The 23532-nt window shown below is 41.2% G+C and overlaps 1 protein-coding gene across 11 annotated transcripts in view; it reads right to left on the reverse strand.

Moving 5' to 3' along the window:
• TLE4 (TLE family member 4, transcriptional corepressor) overlaps nt 1-23532 on the reverse strand; it is a 120197-nt gene that overhangs the window by 20986 nt on the left and 75679 nt on the right. For 4 of the 11 annotated variants that reach the window (XM_037901797.2, XM_037901802.2, XM_037901798.2 and 1 more), the window contains 2 exons: nt 14970-15005; nt 3291-3485 (listed from right to left, as the gene is read on the reverse strand). The exons of 5 other annotated variants lie outside the window; for them this stretch is intronic. In XM_037901797.2, coding sequence (XP_037757725.1) covers nt 3291-3485; nt 14970-15005 — 231 coding nt within the window. The remainder of the gene's footprint in view (nt 1-3290; nt 3486-14969; nt 15006-23532) is intronic. 2 more of the 11 variants (XM_037901799.2, XM_037901803.2) reach the window with 2 other exon arrangements.

Below are 23532 nucleotides of genomic sequence, written 5' to 3' on the forward strand. Positions count from 1 at the left end.
GGTATGGTCCTTTTAATTATTTAAGGGAGATGTGAAATCAGCAACATGGAGCAACTGAAGTATTATAACTCCTACATAAGTCTGAGTTAAGACTGTCCATACCTAGACTTGGCTGGTTACTGACTTGGGCCAAAAGGTGGACCAGCTTCCAGTCCACTTTACGGGTACGAAATGCAGTACAGCGCTGCACTAGTTCTAACCTTATGCCAGACAGAATGGAGTAACAATCACAAGAATATTCTCTCTACCTGAAAACTTAGCAGCTAAGCCTTTGAGCTCCTGGGCTTAACTTTCCTCAGAAGTCCCAAGGCCAAACTCTCTAACACCCCTCCTTGCCAATGAGAGGGATAGAAAAAAACAGTATTGTCCAACATGGCCCTTCACCTATTTTGCGTGGGGGGGGGGGGAGGAGGGGAAATAGCACACTATTTTGATCTATTTTTAGCACACTGACTTGATCAGAGTTAAGATGGGTATGTCTCCTAGGGCTGGAAATTTACACTTTCCAGCTCGAGTGCAGACATACCCAAAGATGTCTCATTTCACCCAAACTGCAGTGTCATATTCATCCCCTCCCCTCGGTTTCCTGTCTCAGTTATTAGCATAGAGCCACAACAATGTAAAGGAAAGAAATAGGGAATAAAACTGGGAGAAAAACAGCCACTGATAAAGATGTATATAAAGAAACACCAAGATACACAGCAGAAAAAGGAAAACAAAATTGAGGAAGGTAAAGAAGAAAAAACAGAAACAAAACGAATAGTCAGTTATCCTGATTATTAAGGAAAATTTCATCAAAATATTATTAGAGTTCTCCCACACAATACAGCTTCTGAGTGGTTCACAAAATTCCACAAGAATTCCTTTCAATTTACCAGAATGCATACGTATTCTCTCTCTCTCTCATACACACACACTTACACTTTTAGTAAACTGAGAGCAGTGGTTGTGAAATTTTGTGGGCTGCTCCAAGATACCGTGTAGCATGTTTACATCTACCAGTCACATCACCAAAGTAATCCACAGCTCAATCAAAACTCGCACCATATTGCCAAATGGTCTAACTAGTGGAAAGTCCAACCTTTTTCAGTTTATTCTTGATTCTTATATTGTGACATTCCCTGCTGTGGCACCTGAAAGGCAGCATTACACTTTGTTCTCTTTATCTAAGACAGATGCTTGGGGCCAGGTTCTGAACTATCAAGCTATCAGTCAAGATTACTTGCCTTTCTCTCTCCCTTTCAGAGCTCACATTTTGACCTCCCACGATCATTTCTCCATTGAGCCTTTTCAGGCCCGGTCTACACTACAAAGTTCAGTCAGCATAAGCTTGCATCAACCTAGTTGCACATGCTCTGCACTTAAATGTGTCTCCCACCTATGTAAATGCCCCATTACAGTGACACAGCAACACCACTGCCCTGAGCGGCGTTGAGCTATGGTCGATGTGCTGAGGGTGACGCAGCACAAGTGCAGACACTGAGTTACTTATGTTGACGCTAACAGTCCTCCAGCAGCTGTCCCACAATGCCCTACACTGACCGATGTAGTCACAATTGTGAACACCATTGCCCAGGGTTCCCGGAGAACAAGCCAGCTACACACTCCAGACGTGTTCCAGCTAGAAGTAGACTGGAGATTTTGGATCTCCTAGGCCTGTGAGAAGAGGCTGTGCAAGCACAGCTATGGACCAGCCATAGAGACATGGACATCTACAAGCAGGTTACACAGGAAATGCAGGAGAAGGTATTACAGGGACCAGCAGCAGTGCAACATGAAAGCAAAGGAACTGTGTCAGGCATACCAGAAGGCCAAGGTGATGAGCTGCAGACTTACTGCTTTTACAAAAAGAGCTGCATGCCATACTTGGTGGAAACCCCACCACCGACCTACAGACAACCATGACTACCTCCGAGGAGCCCAAGCCAAAGACTCCTGGCATGAACAGCCATGACGAGGAGGAGGATGGGGGACATGCAAGTGGTGGGGTCTTGCTATGCCACAAGCCAGGACCTGTCTGAGACTCCACCACAGTCCAGTCAGTCCCAGCAGTTGAGCACAGGTGAGTCTGATGCAGGGGAAGGAACTTTGGGTAGTTTATTTTTCCCATTACAGTGATGTACTGATGGCACTCCCAAGTTAACAGGATACAGCTATCGACTGTTTCATTAATTTAATTGTACTACAAGAGGTAGTGGTACCAAAAAAGAGAGAGATAGGGTTCTCTTTTTTTCATTCCCCTGTGGCAAGGGAGGGGCATGAGGAGCAGTTTATGTATACAAGGGCATCGCTTGAACCCTCCTGAGAAATCTCCATGAAACTTTCATGGAAGTACTCTGTAATCCTCTCCCAGAGTTTCTAGGAATGGCCGCCTTATTTCTTCTTCACGGTAGGACACCTTCCCACACGACTTGGTGATAACTCCAGTAGGCACTATTGGAGTAAACAGGCTAGCAGCATACGGGCTGGGCGGCTTTCGAAGGCCAGCAGCAGCTGTGCTCTCTGTGCCTCTGTTACCCTCAGGAGGAGATATCAGTTAAAATCACCCCGCCTGTGGAAAATGGTGCCAGTATTCAGTTCCATTGCCCTATCCTCAGTTTCATGCAACCAAGAAATTCCCTCACCATTTCCTTCATCTCTGGCAGGCCATACACCCCACGGCTGGTGCTGTGAATGGCACCATGCACTCTGCAGCAGAAGTGTCAAGAGGCACGTCTTGTTTAAAACCTCAGCGGAGCACAGGAAGAGAGTTTTGAGTCTTTACTTTCACTTTCTGTTGTGACTATACGGCCAATGATGCCTTTGTGTGTTTTACCTGCAGCTGCTGTTGTTATGGCCTTGTGGGGTTTCCGCTCTACATCTGTGGAATGCCCGACCAAGATAAGGAAGAGAAAGATGAGGACTCAGAATGACATGTTCAAGGAGATCCTGCAAGCCAGTGCTGCATCAGACTGTGAGCAAAGGGCCTGAAGGGTGAGCACTGCAGACAGCCTGGAGAAGGAAAGAATGGACAGGACGCAGGCCCAGGAGTCCCAGCAGAAAGAGGAGAGGGAGGTTCACTAAGACATAATGGGGCTTCTCTGGCAGCAAAAACAGATACTGCAGACTCTTGTGGACCTACTGGTTTAACAAACACAGTCTTGCCTTTCTTTTCAGTCTATGGAGAACTCTATTATAGCACCTCCCTACACTCTGTGGAACATTCCACGGGGCATCAGAGGCCGCATCCCTACCCCTGCCTCTCCACCCCGGGGGACATTAAGGACAATCACAGTTTCGCATATACTGACCTGAGAGAGCCACGGTTGTTGTATGTGTAGGTAAAATGGATATGAATGTAGCCCTTGCAGTTGATGTACTCTGTGGCAAGGTGCTCTGTTGCCAAAAAAGGGGTATGCGTGCTGTCTAAAACCCCACCCCAGTTCAGGAACCTCACTGCGGCAAATCCTTCCACTTTGTGCTGCACATTGCCAAGAGTCACAATCCTGCGTAAGAGGAGACAATTAATGGCCCTGCACACTTGCATGACAACAGCCCCCACAGTGGATTTACCAACTCCAAAATGATTTCCCATTGACCAGTAGCATTCCTGTGTTTGCAAGTTTCCACAGTGATATTACCACTCACTTCCCCACTGTCAGTGCAGCTCATATTTTGGTGAGTCTGCGCTGGAGGGCTGGGGCAAGCTTGACAGACAGATCCACGAATGTGGCCTTGTGCATCACAAGTTCTGCAGCCACGGCTCATCATCCCAAACATTACAGTGCAATCCCACCAGTCAATGCTTCATTCCTCGGCCCAGAAACAGTGCTCCACCATCTGCAGTTGCTTCATCAATGCCATCAACAACCATAAACTGGTTCTTGCTATGCTCCATTACTGTTGTATTCCTGCTGATTCAGTTCCTCTCACGGCTCTGCACATACTGGAGGATCGTGGATCCTGTGTTTGCAATGCCTAGGACAATAGTGCAAAGCTGTGCAGGCTCCAGGTTTCTGTCAGAGATGGCAGACCGTGAGGAGGGCTATGGGGGTTTGTGGTATGTATTAAAAAAAGGAATGAAAATTATGGGATAAAGATGACATTATGGGATGGATATATTTGCATGCTGGGAACTTGACTCCTTGCTCCCAGTCACCCCTGAGCAACTCATTTCTGCCCCACTGTGCATTGCCAAAACATACCAAAAGTGTGCTGAACAGTGGCAGGTAGCATGCTGGCTGGGATACCTACCGTGGTGCACCACACTTTGCATCGACACAAGCACTCCTGGTGAGTGCACACAGTGCTGATGCAAGGAGCAAAGTATGCACTCGCACAAGCAACATACCGTGGCAGTTTTATGCCACCGTAACTTGCATTGACCAAAGTTTGCTGTGTAGACATGGATGGAGTCTTGTTAAAAAGAGAGATCCCTTCAGTAGTATCTGAACATTTTTTCCTTCTGCCTTCCTGTTACTTCCAGTTCCCTCTGATGTAAAATTCTTTTATCCTCTCCACCATTAATACACCCCAGGTCTCAGTCCAGTGCATTTTCTACTCATTCTATTGAATCTTGCTTCAATGATTTCCCTCAAGGATTCAGTCTGATGTTTGATTTGAGTTGAGCCCTCCTACCTTCTTCAAAATTCAAACCAACCTGCCTTTCATGTATATGTTATCCTTATAGACTTTAGGCAGAACTGTTCCACATCAAACTGCCTTTATATTTTCAGTGGCCATTCTATAGTTTAGCTTGTGCTTCTTATATGAAAGAGGTCTCTTAATTCATCGAGGTCTATGGCCTTGTCTACACAAGAAAGTGTTTGCCAGTATAGCTATACCTGTATTCCTCCTAATTTAGACAGAGCTTATACCGCAGGAGAATTCTTTTGACAGGGTAGTTTATACTAGTTCCCTGAACGAATTAAGCCATACTGGCAAAGGACTGCGTTTGCTGGTATAACGGTATCTACACCAGGCTTTCACTAGCATAGTATGTTGGGTAGGAGTGGGGGGAAATCAAAATGTGTCTACACGAAGAGGATTTGCTGGAATTGCTATATCTATCCAGGTACTTTCTTTCTAGCACAGACAAGGCTTAAGTAAACTTATTGAGTATTTTCACCTTCCATTTCCCACAACTCTAGTCACTCGCTCTGTTTACACAGTCAGCACCTTAACTCCCACTCAGTCCCACCTGGACTGAATCAGCGTTTGCTGCCTTTTCGCTATGGCTAGATTCTCCGAACTCAGATGGACAGTCTCAGTAGTTTTTAGTGTAAAAAGCTAGGAAAGCCACAATACAAAGCTATTTCATATCACATGGCCTGTCTGAGCTACTTGGATTGGGTTAAGTAAGCCAAGATTGTGATGATTATTTTTTATACCATCTATAATTAAAAATGCAAACTTTGATGTTTTATATGGCATTTTTACCCACTAATTTACTTCACTAATTGCAAAATTAATGAAGTTAATTAGTGGATAAGACTGTCACATAAAACATCAAAGTCTAGATGTTTAGTGTCTCTGCCAGAACAACTAATCAGTCAAAGAAATCTGGAATAAAAAGAAAATGTGTACATGCAGCAGTTAACTTTCCAAACTCAAATAGTTTCAAAATTAAAAATATACAAAAGATGCTTTTTACATTGACGATCTAGTTGCTCTGGCAGCGCCACTATAACATTTCACGTAATCTAATTAAATGAGAAGGAATGATCTGAAGGCATCGAAGTCTAGATCTTTAATCATAGTTACAATAATGGTGATAAATTCAAAATTAACATATTAACTCCAGAGTCTGAATGCTGCATTCATAAACTGGCTGCGTGCTAACTCCAGTCAAATATTTGAAGACCTGTATCATCTCAGTTTTGCTATGAAACTAGGCTACACAGTGGAGGTTAGAGATACCAGGCAATTTTGAAGCATACTTCTATCAGCATGGGCTGTTGCTTCTCTGGCCTCTCCTGGTATGGAAGTGCAGAATGGCAAGGAAAACAGGTGTTTAAAGCAATAGCAGTGGCTGATAGCTAGGCTTCCACAGGTGGATCTTTAAAATAAATCCTTTAAAATACAGCTTCCTCTGTAATCACTGACTGAGAGATACTACACGGGTAAGGCCTAATCCCTTACTTACACTTTGAGGGTCAAAAGATAGACAGAAAGAACCAATGCACATAACTACAAGCAGTGAAGTAGTTAAGGAGCACAGCTGTGAAGCAAAGACAAAAGACAGGTTGGGGGAAAGGATATCTAAGCACAGATACAAGAAGGACTGTAGCAAGGATAACAGGCATCTTTTGGTAAACAAGGCAGTTTGAATAAAGAAACGGATGGGAGGCAGAATATTAGAAAAAAAGTTGTGGAAAATAAAAACCTCTTCTGATCAGTTTATAGGAGCTGCAAGGTTCAGCGATTACAGCTCAATAACGTATATTTTAAAATTGGTACAACACAGAAACTACAATGGCCCCTGTGCAAGGATGGCACACAAATTTGTGCAGCATTTCCATCAAGTCTGCTCTTGTCCACATCTGCCAGCTTGTAAAGATTGAAGTTAACTGATGGCAACAGCCAAGCCCTAGTCAAACAGCTTCCATTCTAATCCATAAAGCAATCCACAGGGTCCTTTCTATATCACCCAACCCGTTTCAATTCCTTCCATTTTTAAGAAAGCTTCAACACACCCTAGACTAGACCACATACTCCAAAATAAATCTGAATAGAATGAAGAGTTTCAAGGACACACAATTATAGGTAATATGTGCAACAGAGAACATGACACAGTGAGAGAGAGCCCAAGGGTGTACACGAGCTGCAAAGGATTTCTAGCCCTAACGATGTCTGAAACAATAAGCATTCTAGAGTAATAAAGGTGTGTGAGAGCAAAGGAAGACAGACAGAACTCAACCACAAATCACATTTTTCTGGTGTTTTAGAAAGAAAAAAAAAACAAAAACAAAAAACACATTCCAATATCAAGAATTAGTCTGTATGAGAGTAGCCCCAACATATAAAATATCAGCAGTTACTCTGACCTAAAACAGACAGGCCAAAGGTCACAAAGTTATATAGATTCAAAAAATTGAGGGTAAACATAACCATCTCTGGGAATCCGAAGAACAACACAAAAGCCAAGGAAACATCAGATCCTCTGTTCTGTTCTCAAACGTTTAGGGTTCCAGTTAATGAACTTTTAGGCAATTTCCTAAGGCAGAGTCCTGAGACATGTAGAGCAGCACCACCAAAATGAAAACTAAGAAAGGGGAGTAAGCTAGTAAGAGGGAGAGCAACCACAGGATAAGAGAAGCAGCTGAACTAGCCAGAGCATTCAATACAGCAATTTAATTGTGGACTCACCACCATGAAAGACAGAAAGAATGATAGCCATCAGCTTGTCTTACTGGCTCTGAATTCTGCAACTCAGGAGCAAAGCACTTACTATCTTTAGGCAGTCTTCAAAAAAAGTGAAGACTGACAAAATAATTCCAAAGCCCAGGATGGTTCAAGGACTCTAGTGATAAATGCATTTTTATGGCAACTGAATTTGGACAAAATAATACTTTTAGAATAGTAGGAAAATGCTAAAAAGAGTGTTTTATACTATCAAAAAGAATATAAGTAGTACTGAGGAATCCATTTGAAAAATAAATAATCTTTTGGTTATACCGCTCTTTAAAAAAAACCCTAAGCACAGTAAAATACTTACAATTTAATTTTGGATTGTATGTTATACAGCAAAAAAATAAGCGGAATGTGAATACTTTCCTGCATATAAGGTCTCAAACAACTATGGGTTGCAGAAATCACATCAGAACTAGGAATAGAGATTATTTGACAAAAAACAAAGTCTGTGCCAACGGTTTCAAAACAAAAATGACCAAGCTGTACACTCTCTCGGGGACAGTTAAGTGGATTCTCTTTTTCCTGTAGATTGGTATTAGCAATATCCTCCAGGGATGAGAACTCCCTATTTGACTCCTGGCTTTGATCAGGAGATAACCAAGTACTAATTAGCTTTCTTTTATTTCAAAACCACACAGCTCATTTCCGAAGGCAGACTCACGAGGCATTGCTTTTGATTTCTTTCAGCATGCATTCTGAACAATAAAACTTTGCTCCCCTCCCCTTTTCAGTTCCCTAATACTGACTTTTTCTTTTTAACTCAGGTTACATTCATGGGGGTGGGGGTGGGAAGGCATCTGGTCTCAGGTTTCAAATTTGTGGCTCTCATCCCTTACACCCCTGGTGCAGCTAAGCTGCTTGGGGGCAAAAACCTTGATTTTCTGTCTGTAAAGCATCTTTACTGTGACAGTAATAATAAAAAACAATAATTAATGTGACCTGCTGAAGAAATGATTTGGGACAATCAAAATTATATTAATAGTTTTACCAGCGCAGTTGTGCTGATGCAAATTTGTAGTACAGACCTGTCGTTACACTATTTGGGCAGCCATCTTCTAAAGCTGAACACTCAATGAATTCATTAACTAATTATTGCATTAACTGGGTGCTAAAAATATGAACATGGGGTACTGAGCAAGGCTGAAATCATAACATTCAAAAACCGATAGGAGAACACTTCAACCTCTCTGGCTACTCAGTAAAAGACTTAAGGGTGGCAATTTTGCAACAGAAAAACTTCAAAAACAGACTCCAGTGAGAAACTGCTGAGCTTGAATTAATATGCAAACTAGATACCATGAACTTGGGTTTGAATAGAGACGAAGTGGCAGGGTCATTACACATATTGAATCTATTTCCCCATGTTAAGTATCCTCACACCTTCTTGTCAACTGTCTAAACGGCCATCTTGATTATCACTACAAAAGTTTTTTTCTCCTGCTGATAATAGCTCACCTTAATTAATTAGCCTCTCACAGTGTGTATGGTAACTTCCAACTTATCTGTGTATATATACATATATCTTACTATATGTTCCATTCTATGCATCCGATGAAGTGGGCTGTAGCCCACGAAAGCTTATGCTCTAATACATTTGTTAGTCTCTAAGGTGCCACAAGTACTCCTGTTCTTTTTGCTGAAATTCATGTCTCTGTTATTTGTATGCAACATACTATATGAAATTCCAATGAAATATTGCCAAGAAACTAAAGCTTTGATCACTACTGCTCTGCTTTCCAGCCCAAACAACATTCAAGCACATTACCAGTGCCTGACTTCATCTATTTTGCATTTGCTTAGGAATATAAAACAGCTGTGTCAGAAGAGGCCCTAGTTCAAGAAACTATCCTTACTCAGTGAAGCCCTCAAGCATGTGTTAAACTTTAGGCATGTGTTTAACTTCACTTAAGTCAAAAAATAGCTAAAAAGTCTGTGGGATTTAAGCATGTGCTTAAGTGCTTTCCTGAATTGGGGCCTGAAAGCCCAACTTGTCACACAAAGACTTTTCCCAACAATAGCTCTTTAAGCCAAGGATTCTTGCAGATAGAGTTATGGGAGAAGAGCTCTTCCATCCGTCTTGAAGCATTACCATGCGAGTCAGAACCCAAAGTGAATCTACTATACATACCACACCTACTTCAAAACAGCAGGTAAATAATATATAAAACAGTGCTTGTGCCAACTTTTTGATGTGCAACAGACTCTTTAACATCTAAGACTTATGCAAGAGGCAGCAGTAGCTTATTTTGCTGTGCCTTTCATTTTTTATATTAGACAGGTCACTCAATTTTTTAAATGTTAAAAGCATGATCAATTACTCACTTTAGTCTAGCTAAAAATGTTCTGATGTCAGCAATGAGCAGCCAATAAAATTTTAATTTAGACTAGAACAACTGAAAAACAGAACTCCATGTCTCGTACTCCCCTGTACCCTGCCAAGTAGTTAAGTGTGATAACTGGCATTCATACACATGCCCTTCTGTTCTACTCAAATGAGTTATCTTTAGATGCTTTGAGAAGACTATTCTCTTATTTAAGTACTTCATAATATGATCCATCTTTCCTTTTGCTTTTGTTAAGAAAAAGACTGCCGTACTCTGCCTAAAACAGTGTTCTGGCAAACACTCCTAAATTATGTAAGTCACCAGGTTCAACTCTGCTGTTACAATCACTTGAAGGAAGACGGGTATAATATATTATCATTATAGTTATACAATTCTGAGTTGAATTTTCCTTGGCTGAATTTCTAACATTTTAATGCTGAAATTGATCTGTTTTAAAAACACCATGTGAAAGATTTTTTAAATACCATTCATACTCAAACTCTTTATTTTAAACGGTTTAGAAACAAGCTTGTATAAACAAAACAAAATAAAAAAAGCTTCTGTACTCTAATCTAGCATTAAGTACATTTTAAACAACAACAGGCATGTTTCCAAACAAACTATTGCAGTGTACAAATTACCCAGCAGGGATAAAGATAACAATGCCTCTGGTGTGGGTTTAGCTCCTATAGCAAAGCCAGATATTTCATCTGGGTTGTCTTGGAAACCATAATGTTTCATTTATTTATAAAAATGAAAGGTATTCATTCCAGTTTGGGATGAACCCTGAGAAGCTGGCTCTAATAAATTTACTTAAATGACAATTTCAGTGCGTTTCCTATTTACGAGGTAATACTGTACACTGGATTAAACAAACAGGTGGAGGTCAAAGGCCCAAGAAATATAATCAACCCAAGATACATTGATTACTGACTTACGAGAAAGCACCCAAAAGGTACCTTTATATTGCAATGTGCTCTCCATCTTCTCAACCCACCACTCTGACCAGCTAATTGGAAAGTCTATGGCCAACATGCTCAAAATTGGCTGCCTAAAGTTAGGTGTCTAAGCCCATATGCAGACATTTATGTAAGCGACTTGATTTTAAGAAATCCTGAGTGCCCAATAATTTAGGTGACCAAATATGCATTTTATTGTTTAACTTTAGGGTTTGGCTATGAGGGTTCAATCCAGACAAGACTGACATCGTGCTGCTAGTTGGGGTAAACAGGCAGAAGAACTGGTGAAGGTTATAATGGCTACAATGACAGTAAGGGAGAATGGCTATAATTTGTAACACAGGTTGACAGGTAAGGGGTCTTCTTAGATCATGTGCTGCTTTGGTAGCCGTTCATGTCAAATGCACTTTTTCCTCCTATGATTGGTAAGAGGAGTGTGCCCTTTACTTTTCAGAGATCTTGCTACAATTACCCATGTTTTTGTCACTTCCAGCCAAGACTGGTATATGTTCTCCACATATACCAACAGGACAGTGAAGTTAAGCAGGTAGCAACATTCTCTGCTATTAAGAGGGACTTTTATACTGAAAATACAAAACACTGCTGGGGGTTTCTAGGTGGAATTTCAGTGCTTGGTTTAAAGTTATAAAACCTTACAGCAATTTGGGACCTATTTACTTTAGAGACTGTCTCATGTCCCATGAAATATCACCTTGGTTATTCTCAGGGGTAGTTATCAAGCTACTGCCCAACGATATCAACAAGATGAGTCCTTCTTCTGTACAGGGGTCCTTAACTATAGAGTTTGATTCCTACTTGGTCTGCTAGTGCCCAGATATGTTATCTTCTGGCCATGCTACAAACCTACAGGTTAGTACCTTTGGCCCATGTTTTAGTTTGCCTACATTTAAATTAAGTAGAGAGTCTTGTGAACTGTAAAAGACCAAATATTTTTGCAATGGACACAAAGTTATCTTCAGCTGGACTTAAAGTAGCTGAAGCCACAATTCATCTAAAATTTGACTGCCATATAAGACTCCAAACAAAGTTTCATGAAAGAAACGTCCAGATTTTCTAGAAGTGGCAACTGAGTGCCAGACAGTCAGTTACGCAAGGCGGCGGTGGTTATTTATGCAAATCTCTTTGGAAATACTTATTTTTTAAACAAACCCTTCCTATCAGGCATGTGAACAAAACAAAACCCTGCAGTTGCCTAATAAATTCAAACCTGTATTCCATAATGCATGTGGCCACCTCAAAGATAGAACCAGATGTACAAATACGCTGATTTCACAGATACAGGGCTAGTCTTCCCACTGACATTCTTTTTACTACAGCCTTTAAAGTATATGTTGTTTTTCACTGTGTTTTGTGTAAAGCCCTGTTTGCACTTATAGCACTCTCTATATAAAAACAAATGTAGCATGTGCATTTTTCTGATTAAAATCCAATGTAAATCATATGCAAATTCGGAGCAGCCCACAGGCTCATGGCAAATTGCCAATGAGGGCCTTTTTTGCTATAAGGTTGTGTGCCAACCCTAATCACATTACTTTACACTTTTCCATGTTAAATTACTTAGAACACTTTCACACGTATGCTCTCATTTTTACTTGGTCACTTTAGGATTCTATTCCCCACCTAACTGACACCAGGACATCTTACACCTTGATGCATCCCTTTATGATGTGAAGGAGGCCAAGACCAAACTACATCTAAGCAGCATACCGCGTCTCTCTGTCTCTCCTGCTTGGTCCTGTGACCATTCACCAGTACTCCCACACAAACAAACACAACTTCCCCCTTGTTTCAGTTTCAGACTTTCCAAGCCTATTGTTCTTCCTAGTAGATGACTGCTTTGGGCGCAACCTACAGGTCTTTGGGGGAAAGCTGATTAATCTAAAAGTTTTTTCTAGTGCCACTCCCTTGACTCCGTGCAGCAGCCACAGGAGGAATGGATTTCATATGAAATAAGAGACTGATCCATCTGTGTTAAGAAACAGACACAGCCCTAGAATATTTACAAATTGTTTCCCTACCTTCTCTCATTACCTAGTTTATCCAAAAATGGATTTCCCAAATGCTCTCAAGAAAGAATTCTGGGTATGATATTTATTTTTGTTTGGTTTGAGTGTTCACCTTTCACAGATTTCTCCTCACTTTTTCCTCATTCAAGTTTTAAATTTGCTACGAGAACTTCTTAGGGCCACCTAGGACTTGTTCAGGATATTCCCTGGAGACCCAGACAAAATACTTTTGCAGAACAAGCTCTACTGGGATGCACTGTGCATAATCTATTTACAGTAACATCACCACCAATTCTTCTAAACCCTGAAGCACAGGAAATGGCTTGATATTTCTTCACTTTCTTTTTATATTAGTAGGATTAATCAGCAATTCAGCCCCTGATCCCGCAGTGTTTAGCTAGTGGGGCAGACTGCTGCACCCCTTGAAGTTAGAGAGGCTCTGTGGGGATGCAGCAGTCCCCAGGCATACTACATGTAGCAGAGCTGGAGTCTCAGCTGTGGCAGTTGTAAAAGGCAATTTTATTCCCATCCTCCCATATCTTCTCTTCCTTTGTAGCCACAAAAATATGGGCAGGAATAACATTACTATGGTGGCAATGAAAAAAAAGTGACTATCAAACAATCCAGGTGCCCTATAAGTGCATGCAATTTTCTCCCCACACTGGGATTTCGATACAGTTGTGTGAAGGCAGGAGACAAAAATACTTTTGACAGAAAACCTTGCAACGTTCAGCTCATGCTGGAACATCAGCTCACACTGGACATAGAGCAGTGGCAAGGAATGCCTTCAACCATCTTCAGACAGCCAGGAGACCCTGCTGCCCTTTCAACTCAGGTGATGCCCCTGCCACTGTGATGTACATCTTTGACACTCCCATGTTGAACTGTCTCTCACTCTGCGTGGGGTTGAGTCCTATGTGAAAGCTTCAGCTCAAGCAATATGTAGCAGCTCTCCGGCTTAGTGACAAAAGACCTTCAAGCTCATATACTATCAGTGCTGCAGCACATGCATGCCACTTAGGGTGACCAGATGTCCCAATTTTATAGGGACAGTTCTGATTTTTGGGTCTTTTTCTTATATAGGCTCCTATTACCCCCCACTCCGTCCCGATTTTTCACGCTTGCTGTCTGGTCTCCCTAATGCCACTGGCTCCCTGCATGTTTCAGGATCAAATTCGAAAGTCCCAGTCCTTCAAGACAGCTTCCTTCCGCCCATGACTTTCAAGACAGGGGGACAATGCATTAAGAGTCTCAGGTACAAGACAAAGTATGCTCAGACATGCTCCTAAACAAAGGAGATCAGAAAAACTGAGCCTGAGGCCGTGCCTAGGAGTGCAAGACATAGCTCTCTCTTCAGTAAAGTCTTCCCAAAGGACACTATCTTCCCCCACAGCGAGCTACAAGATAGAATTAACATGACAGAAAGAAGAGCAGGGACTGCTACACTGGTGGGGAAGGGATGAAATGGGCACAGCCAAGGCCACCCTCTCCCCAGCATCCCTGGTCCCAGAATTATGCAGGGAAACTCCCCATATACCCAAACTCTGGGGGTACCAGAAACCAGTGGGGTCTCCCATATGGCCCTTGTGGGAAAACTGCAGAGGAGCCAGCCAGAGACTCCAGCCAGGAGGGGGAAAAAAATCAGCCAAAGCCAGGACCCTTGGCAATAGAATGTTCTCCGACTTGCTCTGTCCTGCCACTGACTGGCTATTTGCTCCAGCCCCCTTCACCCCACTCCCGCCCCTCTTACATACCTTCTACCCCCCCCCCCCGACCTCCTTCCATTCCCATTTAGCGTATACTCTCCTAACTAATCGCCTCCTTCCCCCTCAAAAAAATTTGTGACACTTACATACTATTTTCTGCCATCACATTGCTTACTCTGCTTGTGTGTTATAACCATTCCCTCCACCCCGTGGCCTGATCTACACCTAAAACTGAGGTTGACCTAGCTTTGTTGCTCATGGGTGGGAAAAACCTCACACCCCCAGAGACAGACTTAAGCCATTTAAGCCCTGGCATAGACACCACTAGGTGGATAGAAGAATTCTTCTCTTGACCTAGCTACCACCTCCAGAGGGGGAAGATTTATTACAGCAACAGAAAACCCCTTCTGTCGCTGTAGCAAGTGTCTACATGACAGCCAGGGAACTGCAACATTGCAGCTGCGCCCCTGTAGCACTCGTGTAGGCACAGCCTGTGTCTGTCTTGTCTATTTAGATTCCAGGCAGGGAATGACTACTACTCTGTGCCAGTATAGTACCTACCACAATGGAGTCCCATTCTTGGTTGGTCCTTCGCCACTGTCAAAATAAAAATAATGAATGTCAAATGAGAGAGAGAGGGAAAAGAAGTAGTAGTAGTGAAAGTTCTGGGACAGGGAGAGGTAGAAAGATAAGACACCCCTTCTCCCCCCCCCTCCCCCCGCCATCAGGTACCACAATAGGCATCTTCAATGTTTAAAAATGCTTCCTTTCTGTCTCCTTGCTCCCTTCCTGAACGACTAAATGCAAAATGAAATCATCTTACAGAAGGACAGCCACTTCCCCCTGTGCTCAATCATTCTCAGTCACACCATGTTGTCCAGTAACCTGCATTGATAATTCCCCATGAATAAAATGCCCACATTATCATCCAAAGCTATGTTGTTGACATGCTTTTGGTATTTCTCTAAAAATACCACTAATTTCCTGGCTTCACAACAGCTGAGCTACTCTGTATTTGAATATACAAAAGAGTATTTTGTTTAAACCAAATTAAAAGCGTTCCAGTAAATGACTTCAATTTTGCTGGCTATACTATTTCAGTGTATACTGTTCTATTTATCTTCCAACCTCCCCAATTTCCCCCCCCCCCCATCCCCTTTTTACATTTAATCCTTTCATGCAAGGAACTGGATTTGCCCAGTAGAGCAACTCCAGCCAGAAATAGATGCTACAAAAATTACCTACTGCCAAAGAGTTAAGGCACTGGTGATAGTGCCTCCACTACGCTTTATTCACCTTTATTTGCCAAAACATGTCTGACAGAAATTGAAATTGGAATGGGGTGGGGGGGCCCACAAACACTAAATACACCTTCCATTTCCTATTCAGATAAGTGTCCACATTCCCCATTTAAGTCAGCATGAAAACCAACATTACTGCCAAGCCCTCCTGGCATCTCACCACTTTATTTGTTCCCATTTGTATCAAATGCTTTTGTCAACAGTTCAACAAAAGTCAAAGCAAACAACCCACTACAAACACTGAAGGTAACAGCAACAAGCATGAATCCTTCACAATTATCCAACCCAGCTGCTCAGTGCCTGTCCAGGCTGCTTTCATTTACAACAATGTCAACAAAAGGCTGAAACCCAATAAACTAGGTGGGTCAATACTACCACTGTAAACCCTCTGGAGAAGGAAATGCTGTTCTCCTGCTTTACTGCTTCAGCAAACATGCAGAATAATTCAGTCAGATAGACAAGTACTTGTCTAATCATTTGTTGTGTGAATTATTCAAGGCTTTCCCCATAAACTACTAAATGAGGTCTCTTCAAATATTTCTGAGGAACTACTGGCTGTCTCATTGTGGAGGAGGAAACAGATAAGCTCTGACATAGCAGAAGACATTGGTAACCTATGACCTTAAAAAGCTTAATGTTCAGTAGATTTTGGTGCTTCTGTGCCCAGTGCTCCTGGCACAATTACTGTACAGAGGGTGAGGGGCTTTGCACTGTGTAAAACAGAGTTCTGACTACTCATGCCTGTGAATTTATTAATCCCAATGTATTATTCATTTACACACAAACACACACATAATATTGAAGTTGTAACACAAGTGCAAATTGTAGACACTGATCTCCAGGGATTATTTAAAACTAGGTACAAGTCATTAAGAACATAAGCACAAAGCAGGCATACATGAGTTTACTCCCAGCTCTGCCTCTGACTTAGTGCGTTTTCTCTGGCAAGTCACCTGTGTGTTTCAGTTTCCTCATCTGTAAGATAGGTATTAATGTACTTGTCTCACGGGGTTTTAATGAAGATTAATGTTTGTACAGCTTTTTGAACATGTAAACCCTAGTCAAAAACTAGGTGATAGGTAAGTGCTAAATATTACATTTTCCATCACACTTCTCTCTCCACTTTGTGCACAGGAAGCAGCAGCCAGCTTCAAATGTTATTTTCCTTGTTTTCGTTGGCCGTGGCCACAACTTCACTATTATGTCAATACAATATTTTTTAAAAATACATTATTTTTTTGAACAGGATCAGGTACTTAACAAAAGTTTGTGCTTGTTTTGCTTTAATCACATTATTGGTAGGAGTAATACTATGCATATACAACAGTGTTTTTTTCTAAGAACAGTTTACACAGACATCTCAGTTTAGAGTTGGAAAGAGACATATTTTGAGCCAGAGCACAGTATCAAAAACACTTCTGAATATTTTATTTTTGACATCTACAGTAGTAGTGGTGCAAGCTAAGTAGCTAGTTTTCCCAAAGAGACTATCCGGTTGTTTGAAATTTTAGCAAAATGATAACAGCAATTCTGACCATATTTCACATAAAACTGCACATTTTTGTCTTTATAATTAAGGATCACATCACAATTTGCTTAGTGAGGTATTAATCTCACTGAATTGGCCAAATTCTAACGAACATATTTCTGTTCATAGATATATCATAGATTTTAAGACCCTACTGTGATCCAATCTGATCTTCTGTATAACACAGGCCATAGAATTGCCACACGCTAATTCCCAGAGCAGATCATTTAGAAAAACATCCAATCTTGATTTAAAAATTGTCTGTGGTGGAGAATCCACCACACCCCTTGGTAAACTTCCAGCCTGAATTTGTCTAGCTTCAACTTCCAGCCACCAAATCATGTTATACCTTTGTCTGCTTAGAAATGCCCATTATTAGATCTCTGTTTCCCACGTAGATACTTACAGACTGTAATCAAGTCACCACTTAACTTTCTCTTTTTAAGCTAACTAGATTGAGCTCTGAGTCTACCACTATAAGGCATGTTTTGTAATCCTTTAATCATTCTTGTGCTTCTTTTCTGAACCTTCTCCAATTTGTGAACATCCTTCTTCAATTGTGGGGACCAGAACAGAACACAGTATTTCAGCAGAAGTCACGCTTGTGCCAAATAACAGAGAGATAAAATAACCTCTCTACTGCTACTCGAGATTCACCTGTTTATGCATTCCCTTTTGGCTACAGTGTCACATTGGGATGACCCCCAATTTTTTTCAAAGTCACTGCTTCCCAGGATAAAGTCCCCCATTCTGTAGGTATGGCCTACATTCTTTGTTCCCAGATGTATACATTTACATTTAGCCCTATTAAAAAGTACATTATTTGCTTGCGTCCTATTCACAAAGAGATCCAGATTGCTCTGAATCAGTGACCTGTCCTCTTCACTATTTACCACGCCCCCCCAATTTTTGTGTCATCTGCAAATTTTATCAGTGATGATTTTATATTTTCTTCCAGAACATTGATACAAATGTTAAATAGCACAGGGCCGAGACAAATCTGTTGGGACCCCGCTGGAAACACATCCACTTGATGATGATTTCCCATTTACAATTACATTTTGACACCTGACAGTTATCAAATGGATTAAAAGCTGGCTATGTGTCATGTTAATTTTATATTGTTCTACGTTTTTTTTAAAAATCAAAATGTAGTGAAGTCTAAATATATTATGTCAACACTACTACCATTATCAACCAAACTTGTAATCTTTTTTTTTTTAAAAATATATATCAAATTAGTTTGACAAAATTTATTTTCTATAAACCTATGTTGATTTGCATTAATTACATTACGTTCCTTTAATTTTTATTAAATCAAGTTCCATATCAGCCGCTTCATTATCTTACCTGGGATCAATGTCAGACTGCCAGGTGTATATTACCTGGGTCATCCCATTTACTCTTTTCTGCCTATCTCGGTTACCCGGTAGCAGGTAGGGAAACTTCCTGCAATATCCTTGAGAGATAATATTTTATTAAGTGTATGAATGGTTTATATATCATTGTGGGCCAGGGACTGTATGTACTTCACTGGGGGGGAGGGTTACCACAGCTCCTTCTGGAAATGAAAACACTACAGAATGCTTAAGACAAATCACTCAGATTATAACACCTCCAGAGAGGTACCACCTCCCAGGAAGGCTCACAAATTCTGGTTCAAACTGGATTCTCCAGAGATCAAACAGACAAAGAAATAACTTTTGGATAAACAGACCAAGCTTAAACAGATTTTCAGCCTTCATTCTGTTTCCTGAGCCAAAGGCTGATATGAACGTGTAACTACAGGGAAAACCCAGTTGTGGGATTTAAAGGACTGGCACGTACCAGAGGCCTGTGCTGGAGTTGGGGGTGACCTCTGGTAAGTTTTGTAAGCTGTGTTTAAGTTCTTTTATTGTTTTTATACGCTTTCTCTGTAATGCTTTTACCTTACGAATAAATGTGCTTGCTTGGAAGAACCTGTGTGGTAAATTGTAACTGCCAGCAATATGCTGGCTTAGCGCTCAGGGAGAAAGCAAAACGCAAGCGCTGGCCTTTTAGGCAGACTGGCTTGCTGGGGATATTGAAGGGTTGATCAGGGAGCTGCGTAACCTTAAAAACTCCACCCAGAAGAGTGTAAGATGCGGGTCTCTGCCCAGAACTGGGGAGGGCTGGGAGCTGGAAACCTTTAAGTGGGTGCCTTTGAGGGAAAATACAGGTGCAATTACTTTGAATCTGTAACAACCCTTTCAATTCCAGCTGGCTAAAGTACATAGGTCTGTTCAGCAGCTTCAGCATTCTAGCCTAGAGGTGGCTACAACAATTCCTAGATATTTAGGCCCTGATCCTTCAAAGTGAGCTGCTTGGGTGGACTCTCACCCCACCTTTGGAGCCTTACTGAAGTCAATGGGAATCCAGATGTTCACAAAGTTAAATACATACCTTGGTGTTTGCAGGATCGGTGCTTTAGTTTGTGCAGTCTGTCAGTAATATTTGTAGAATGTTTCAGGGGCCATTTGAATGAAAGGCAGTTTATAGATACAAGGTTATCATTTCATAGCCTGAAAATAATGTGAAATCAAGCAATGTTGAGAGGGGAAACGCAAAGATGTTTGTAAGCTGAATAAACTGCAAATATTGGTGCTAAATGCCCCGAATAGAACAGGGAAGAAGAGTATGCTTTTTTAAAACTTACATTTTCTCCCCACTGCTGGTCCCATCAACTGATGGGCTAACAGGTTGAACACCTGAGTGCTACATTCAGCATACACCATTGCTGGGGATAGCACAGCTACCACAGAACCTTTGATGGAGCAGAGAGCTGTCCTACAGAAAGCCCATTGAAAAGTTTTTTCCCCCTCTTTCCAACACTCTATGGTGGGATAGAAAGCTTTGAAATTACCTCTATGATAAGGCTTATACCAGAGAATGCTTCTCACAAAGTCACTGAGCTGACCTTGTATAGGCTGCCTTCATGCTGGTACCAATGCAGCTTATGTATACTGCTGGGATATTTGAAATGGTTCCTTACTTCATGGGAAAGGCAGCCCAAAAGTTTTCTTTCTTCTAAAGGGCTGATTGATAATTAAGAGTGCTGAATGCCTCTCTTACCTTGCTACACAAAGCCCACAAGCTGATAAATAGCTCACACACTTTAAAAAAAATATATTTGCAGGTTATTTTATTAAAAAAAAATTTTTTTTCAGATCAGGAGAGGAAAAAGACATCTAAACCAGACACTTACTTGAAGCAAAAAATAACTCTGGTTTGATATTTTAAATAAATAAACCCTGAAAAATAGTGAGGGAGGCAGTTAATAGAAATACAGCATCTACAGGTAAGGATTCAACATACCTCCTGCAAGCATAGGCAAAAAAATTACACATGATATTTTTATTGCAATCCATCCATAATGATTTCGAAAACACTGGGATTGGAGCATCACAAGACATAGCTACATGCTGTTTAGGTTAAAATTTGCTTAGTTAGCTGAAATTTTGCAACGATTAGTGTAAAAAGACTGGTCAACCTCTACACAGTCCGGCCATTTGGTTTTGCAATAAAAAGAGCAGAGAACTAAACAGGATGTGGCTGCAATGACAAAAATTTGCATTACGTGCAGTCTATGCTAAACACACAGCCACACTTACACAGACACCCCTTTCTGACTGAAAAGATTGGAATCAAGAGTGACCCCTCCGCACCCGTCCTTCACACACCTGTGCTATTGTGATAAATGAACAGATTCCATCTTAGCCCCAGAAGCAGAGCTTATGAAATAGGGAAATTTCAAAAGGTAGTTTCCTGTACTATTTATATTCAAAGATTAATATAGCAAAGGCAATATTATCTTTTGAAATAAAAAGGTCTTGACGTACTTCCGCTTCATTGCGCTGTTTACCTTTAAGTTCACCTACGACAGGCAGCTATGTAGTAAAGTGAACAAAGCTTGCTGAAATTGCTTTCCCCCTCTTTTGCTCATAAGTATATATTAACAAACCCCCCACAGCTGCATTCATTGCCTCTCAAGAGACAGAAAACCCAAGGTACAGCTGTGCTTGTTAATATTCGTATGCAAACATATAGAGTCCAAATGGCTGTAATGCCTCACTTAAAAGCACCTCAGTGTTCTTTGAAAGCTTGTAGCTACAAAGGAAAGAGCGATACAGAACAATCTGTTGTCCTCTTAATGCAATTAGCAGATTAAAGCAGCATTTCACTTTCAATACTTCATTAAAATACTGATTGTATCCAGCATTAGCTGATTATATGACGTACACAGTGTTCCCCCTACAGTCCTCTCAGAGACACAGTGGAAAACGACAAGGGTAAGCCAAGCAGTTTACAAGTGAGCATCTGGTATTGACATTAGGAGCTGAACACAAAATTTGCAGTGTAGTGTGCCCAAGGGGTGGTGGAGAGGAGGAGGAGGAGGAGGAAGTGAAAGAGGAACTCATAAGACTTCTAGACGCTAACTACCTTGATGCTATTGTGTTAAGTAATTTCTGTATACTGCATCTGAAAACCTCCGCTCACCCCACCCCCAAAAATCCCTTACTCGCCTAGATTTGAATCCTTAACATGAAGTCATGAGAAACCTCCTCTCCATTCTGTTATCAACACAAATTTTTGTTTTATGTTTCCGTTCCATGGTTTCCTTCAAACCAGCCCAATATTTATTTATTTTTTTGCTATAATCCAATAAGAACAAAACAGAAGAATGGTAAGGTCCAGTAAATTGTGATATAAACACAAGTGATTATTTCAATTTTCTTGTCAGATTATTTTTTCACGGCAGACCAATAAACCCAATAATGCCTAGATTTACTAGAAAATTTTTTATTCATTTCCCCGCGCAGCAGAAAGTAAGCTAATAATGTCCCACCGAGAGTGCTGTCAGGCTAAATCCCTCAACTACTGAAAGCACTGCCTGGATAAATCTCACTTCACTTTCCATTCTGCCAACCACTTAGGGCAGGGCCCAGGGGAACTCTTCAGCTTATCCCTCCTCACGCAATGTCACAAGCACAAGCCAGAGTGGCCCAATCAGTGCCAAGAAAAGAACAAACTAAAAAAGATTAATTCACAGATGTTCATGCATTTCACATACACTGTGCCCTATGGTCCGTTGCTAGGGCAACTGGAGACCACCAGTGTGCACTTTATTGGCTTTATGAAGTGTGTCTCGGGGACTATAGTCCAAGAAATGCTGCATGATAATAGTGAGGCTTTTCAGAAGCCTTGTTTTGTGTTTATCCACATTTAACCCTCTGAGTATTATTAAGAACAACGCTATGCACATCTTATGCACCAAAAAAAGAAAGGAAAAAAAAAGGAGGAGAAGAGGTGGGAAAAATTGTCTCAGTTTTCAAACTAGAAAGGCTCAAAAGCACTTCCTGAGCTTCAGGTTCAGAAAGGCCCAGGTTAAAATTCTGACCTATGGGCTGCAAGTAAATGAACTCTTGTCTTTGTACAGTGTCTAACATGATGGTGCCCCATCCATGACTGCGGCTTCATGGTCCTACTGCATTATAAATAAAGTAAATAATAAAACCTATAGACGGACACTGGATATCACACACTTTCTTGGCAATTTTAGATGGCAAAAAGCACATAGTTTTTCAACTCCATCTCTCTCACTCACACACACACAAGTGTACTGTTGACTGCCACCATGTACCATCAATAATCAAACAAAGGCAGAACCTTTGACAAAACCCCTCAAAACTTTGTGGCCCTTGTAAAAAGAAAAAAGAATCCTTTGTTCATGCAATGTTCAGTGTTACAGTGTCAGGGACTACAACATAATCTATACAGTCACAGAAAATCTAGAGCAATAAGCTATCTATGATTTGGCTACTCTGCCTCCCCTATACCTTATTTTCAATCCTTGGCTTAATCTGAGTTTATTTGCCCTGAAGAGGCCTGCAATCTGTTTTTTGTTTGGTTGGTTGGTTGTTTTATGGGGGGGGAGGGGGCACGAGGGAAATAGGGAGATGGTGTATGTGTGTGGAGGGTTGGGGGTTAAAATCATAAATGTCACAACTCTTAGAGCAGCAGCACATATCAAGTGTTAATCCAAAAAAGAGAGGGGAAAGAGAATGCTGGCAGAATAGATCAATAGAAGAAATTGCTTACATTCAGATTCACTGAAGGAACACGCAGAGACAATCATTTCCTGGGAAAAGCTAAAGCCTAATGAGAATTTACTCTGTCTCTTTTATTCAGACAACCAGCCCTTTTGTGGCAGGGGCTTCCTGAGTGACAGGAACCCAGGGCCCCTTAATAGGATTTCCATATTATTTCCAACACCTGC

This window comes from Chelonia mydas, chromosome 5, assembly GCF_015237465.2.
Source record: "Chelonia mydas isolate rCheMyd1 chromosome 5, rCheMyd1.pri.v2, whole genome shotgun sequence".
NCBI classification, from domain to species: domain Eukaryota; kingdom Metazoa; phylum Chordata; order Testudines; family Cheloniidae; genus Chelonia; species Chelonia mydas.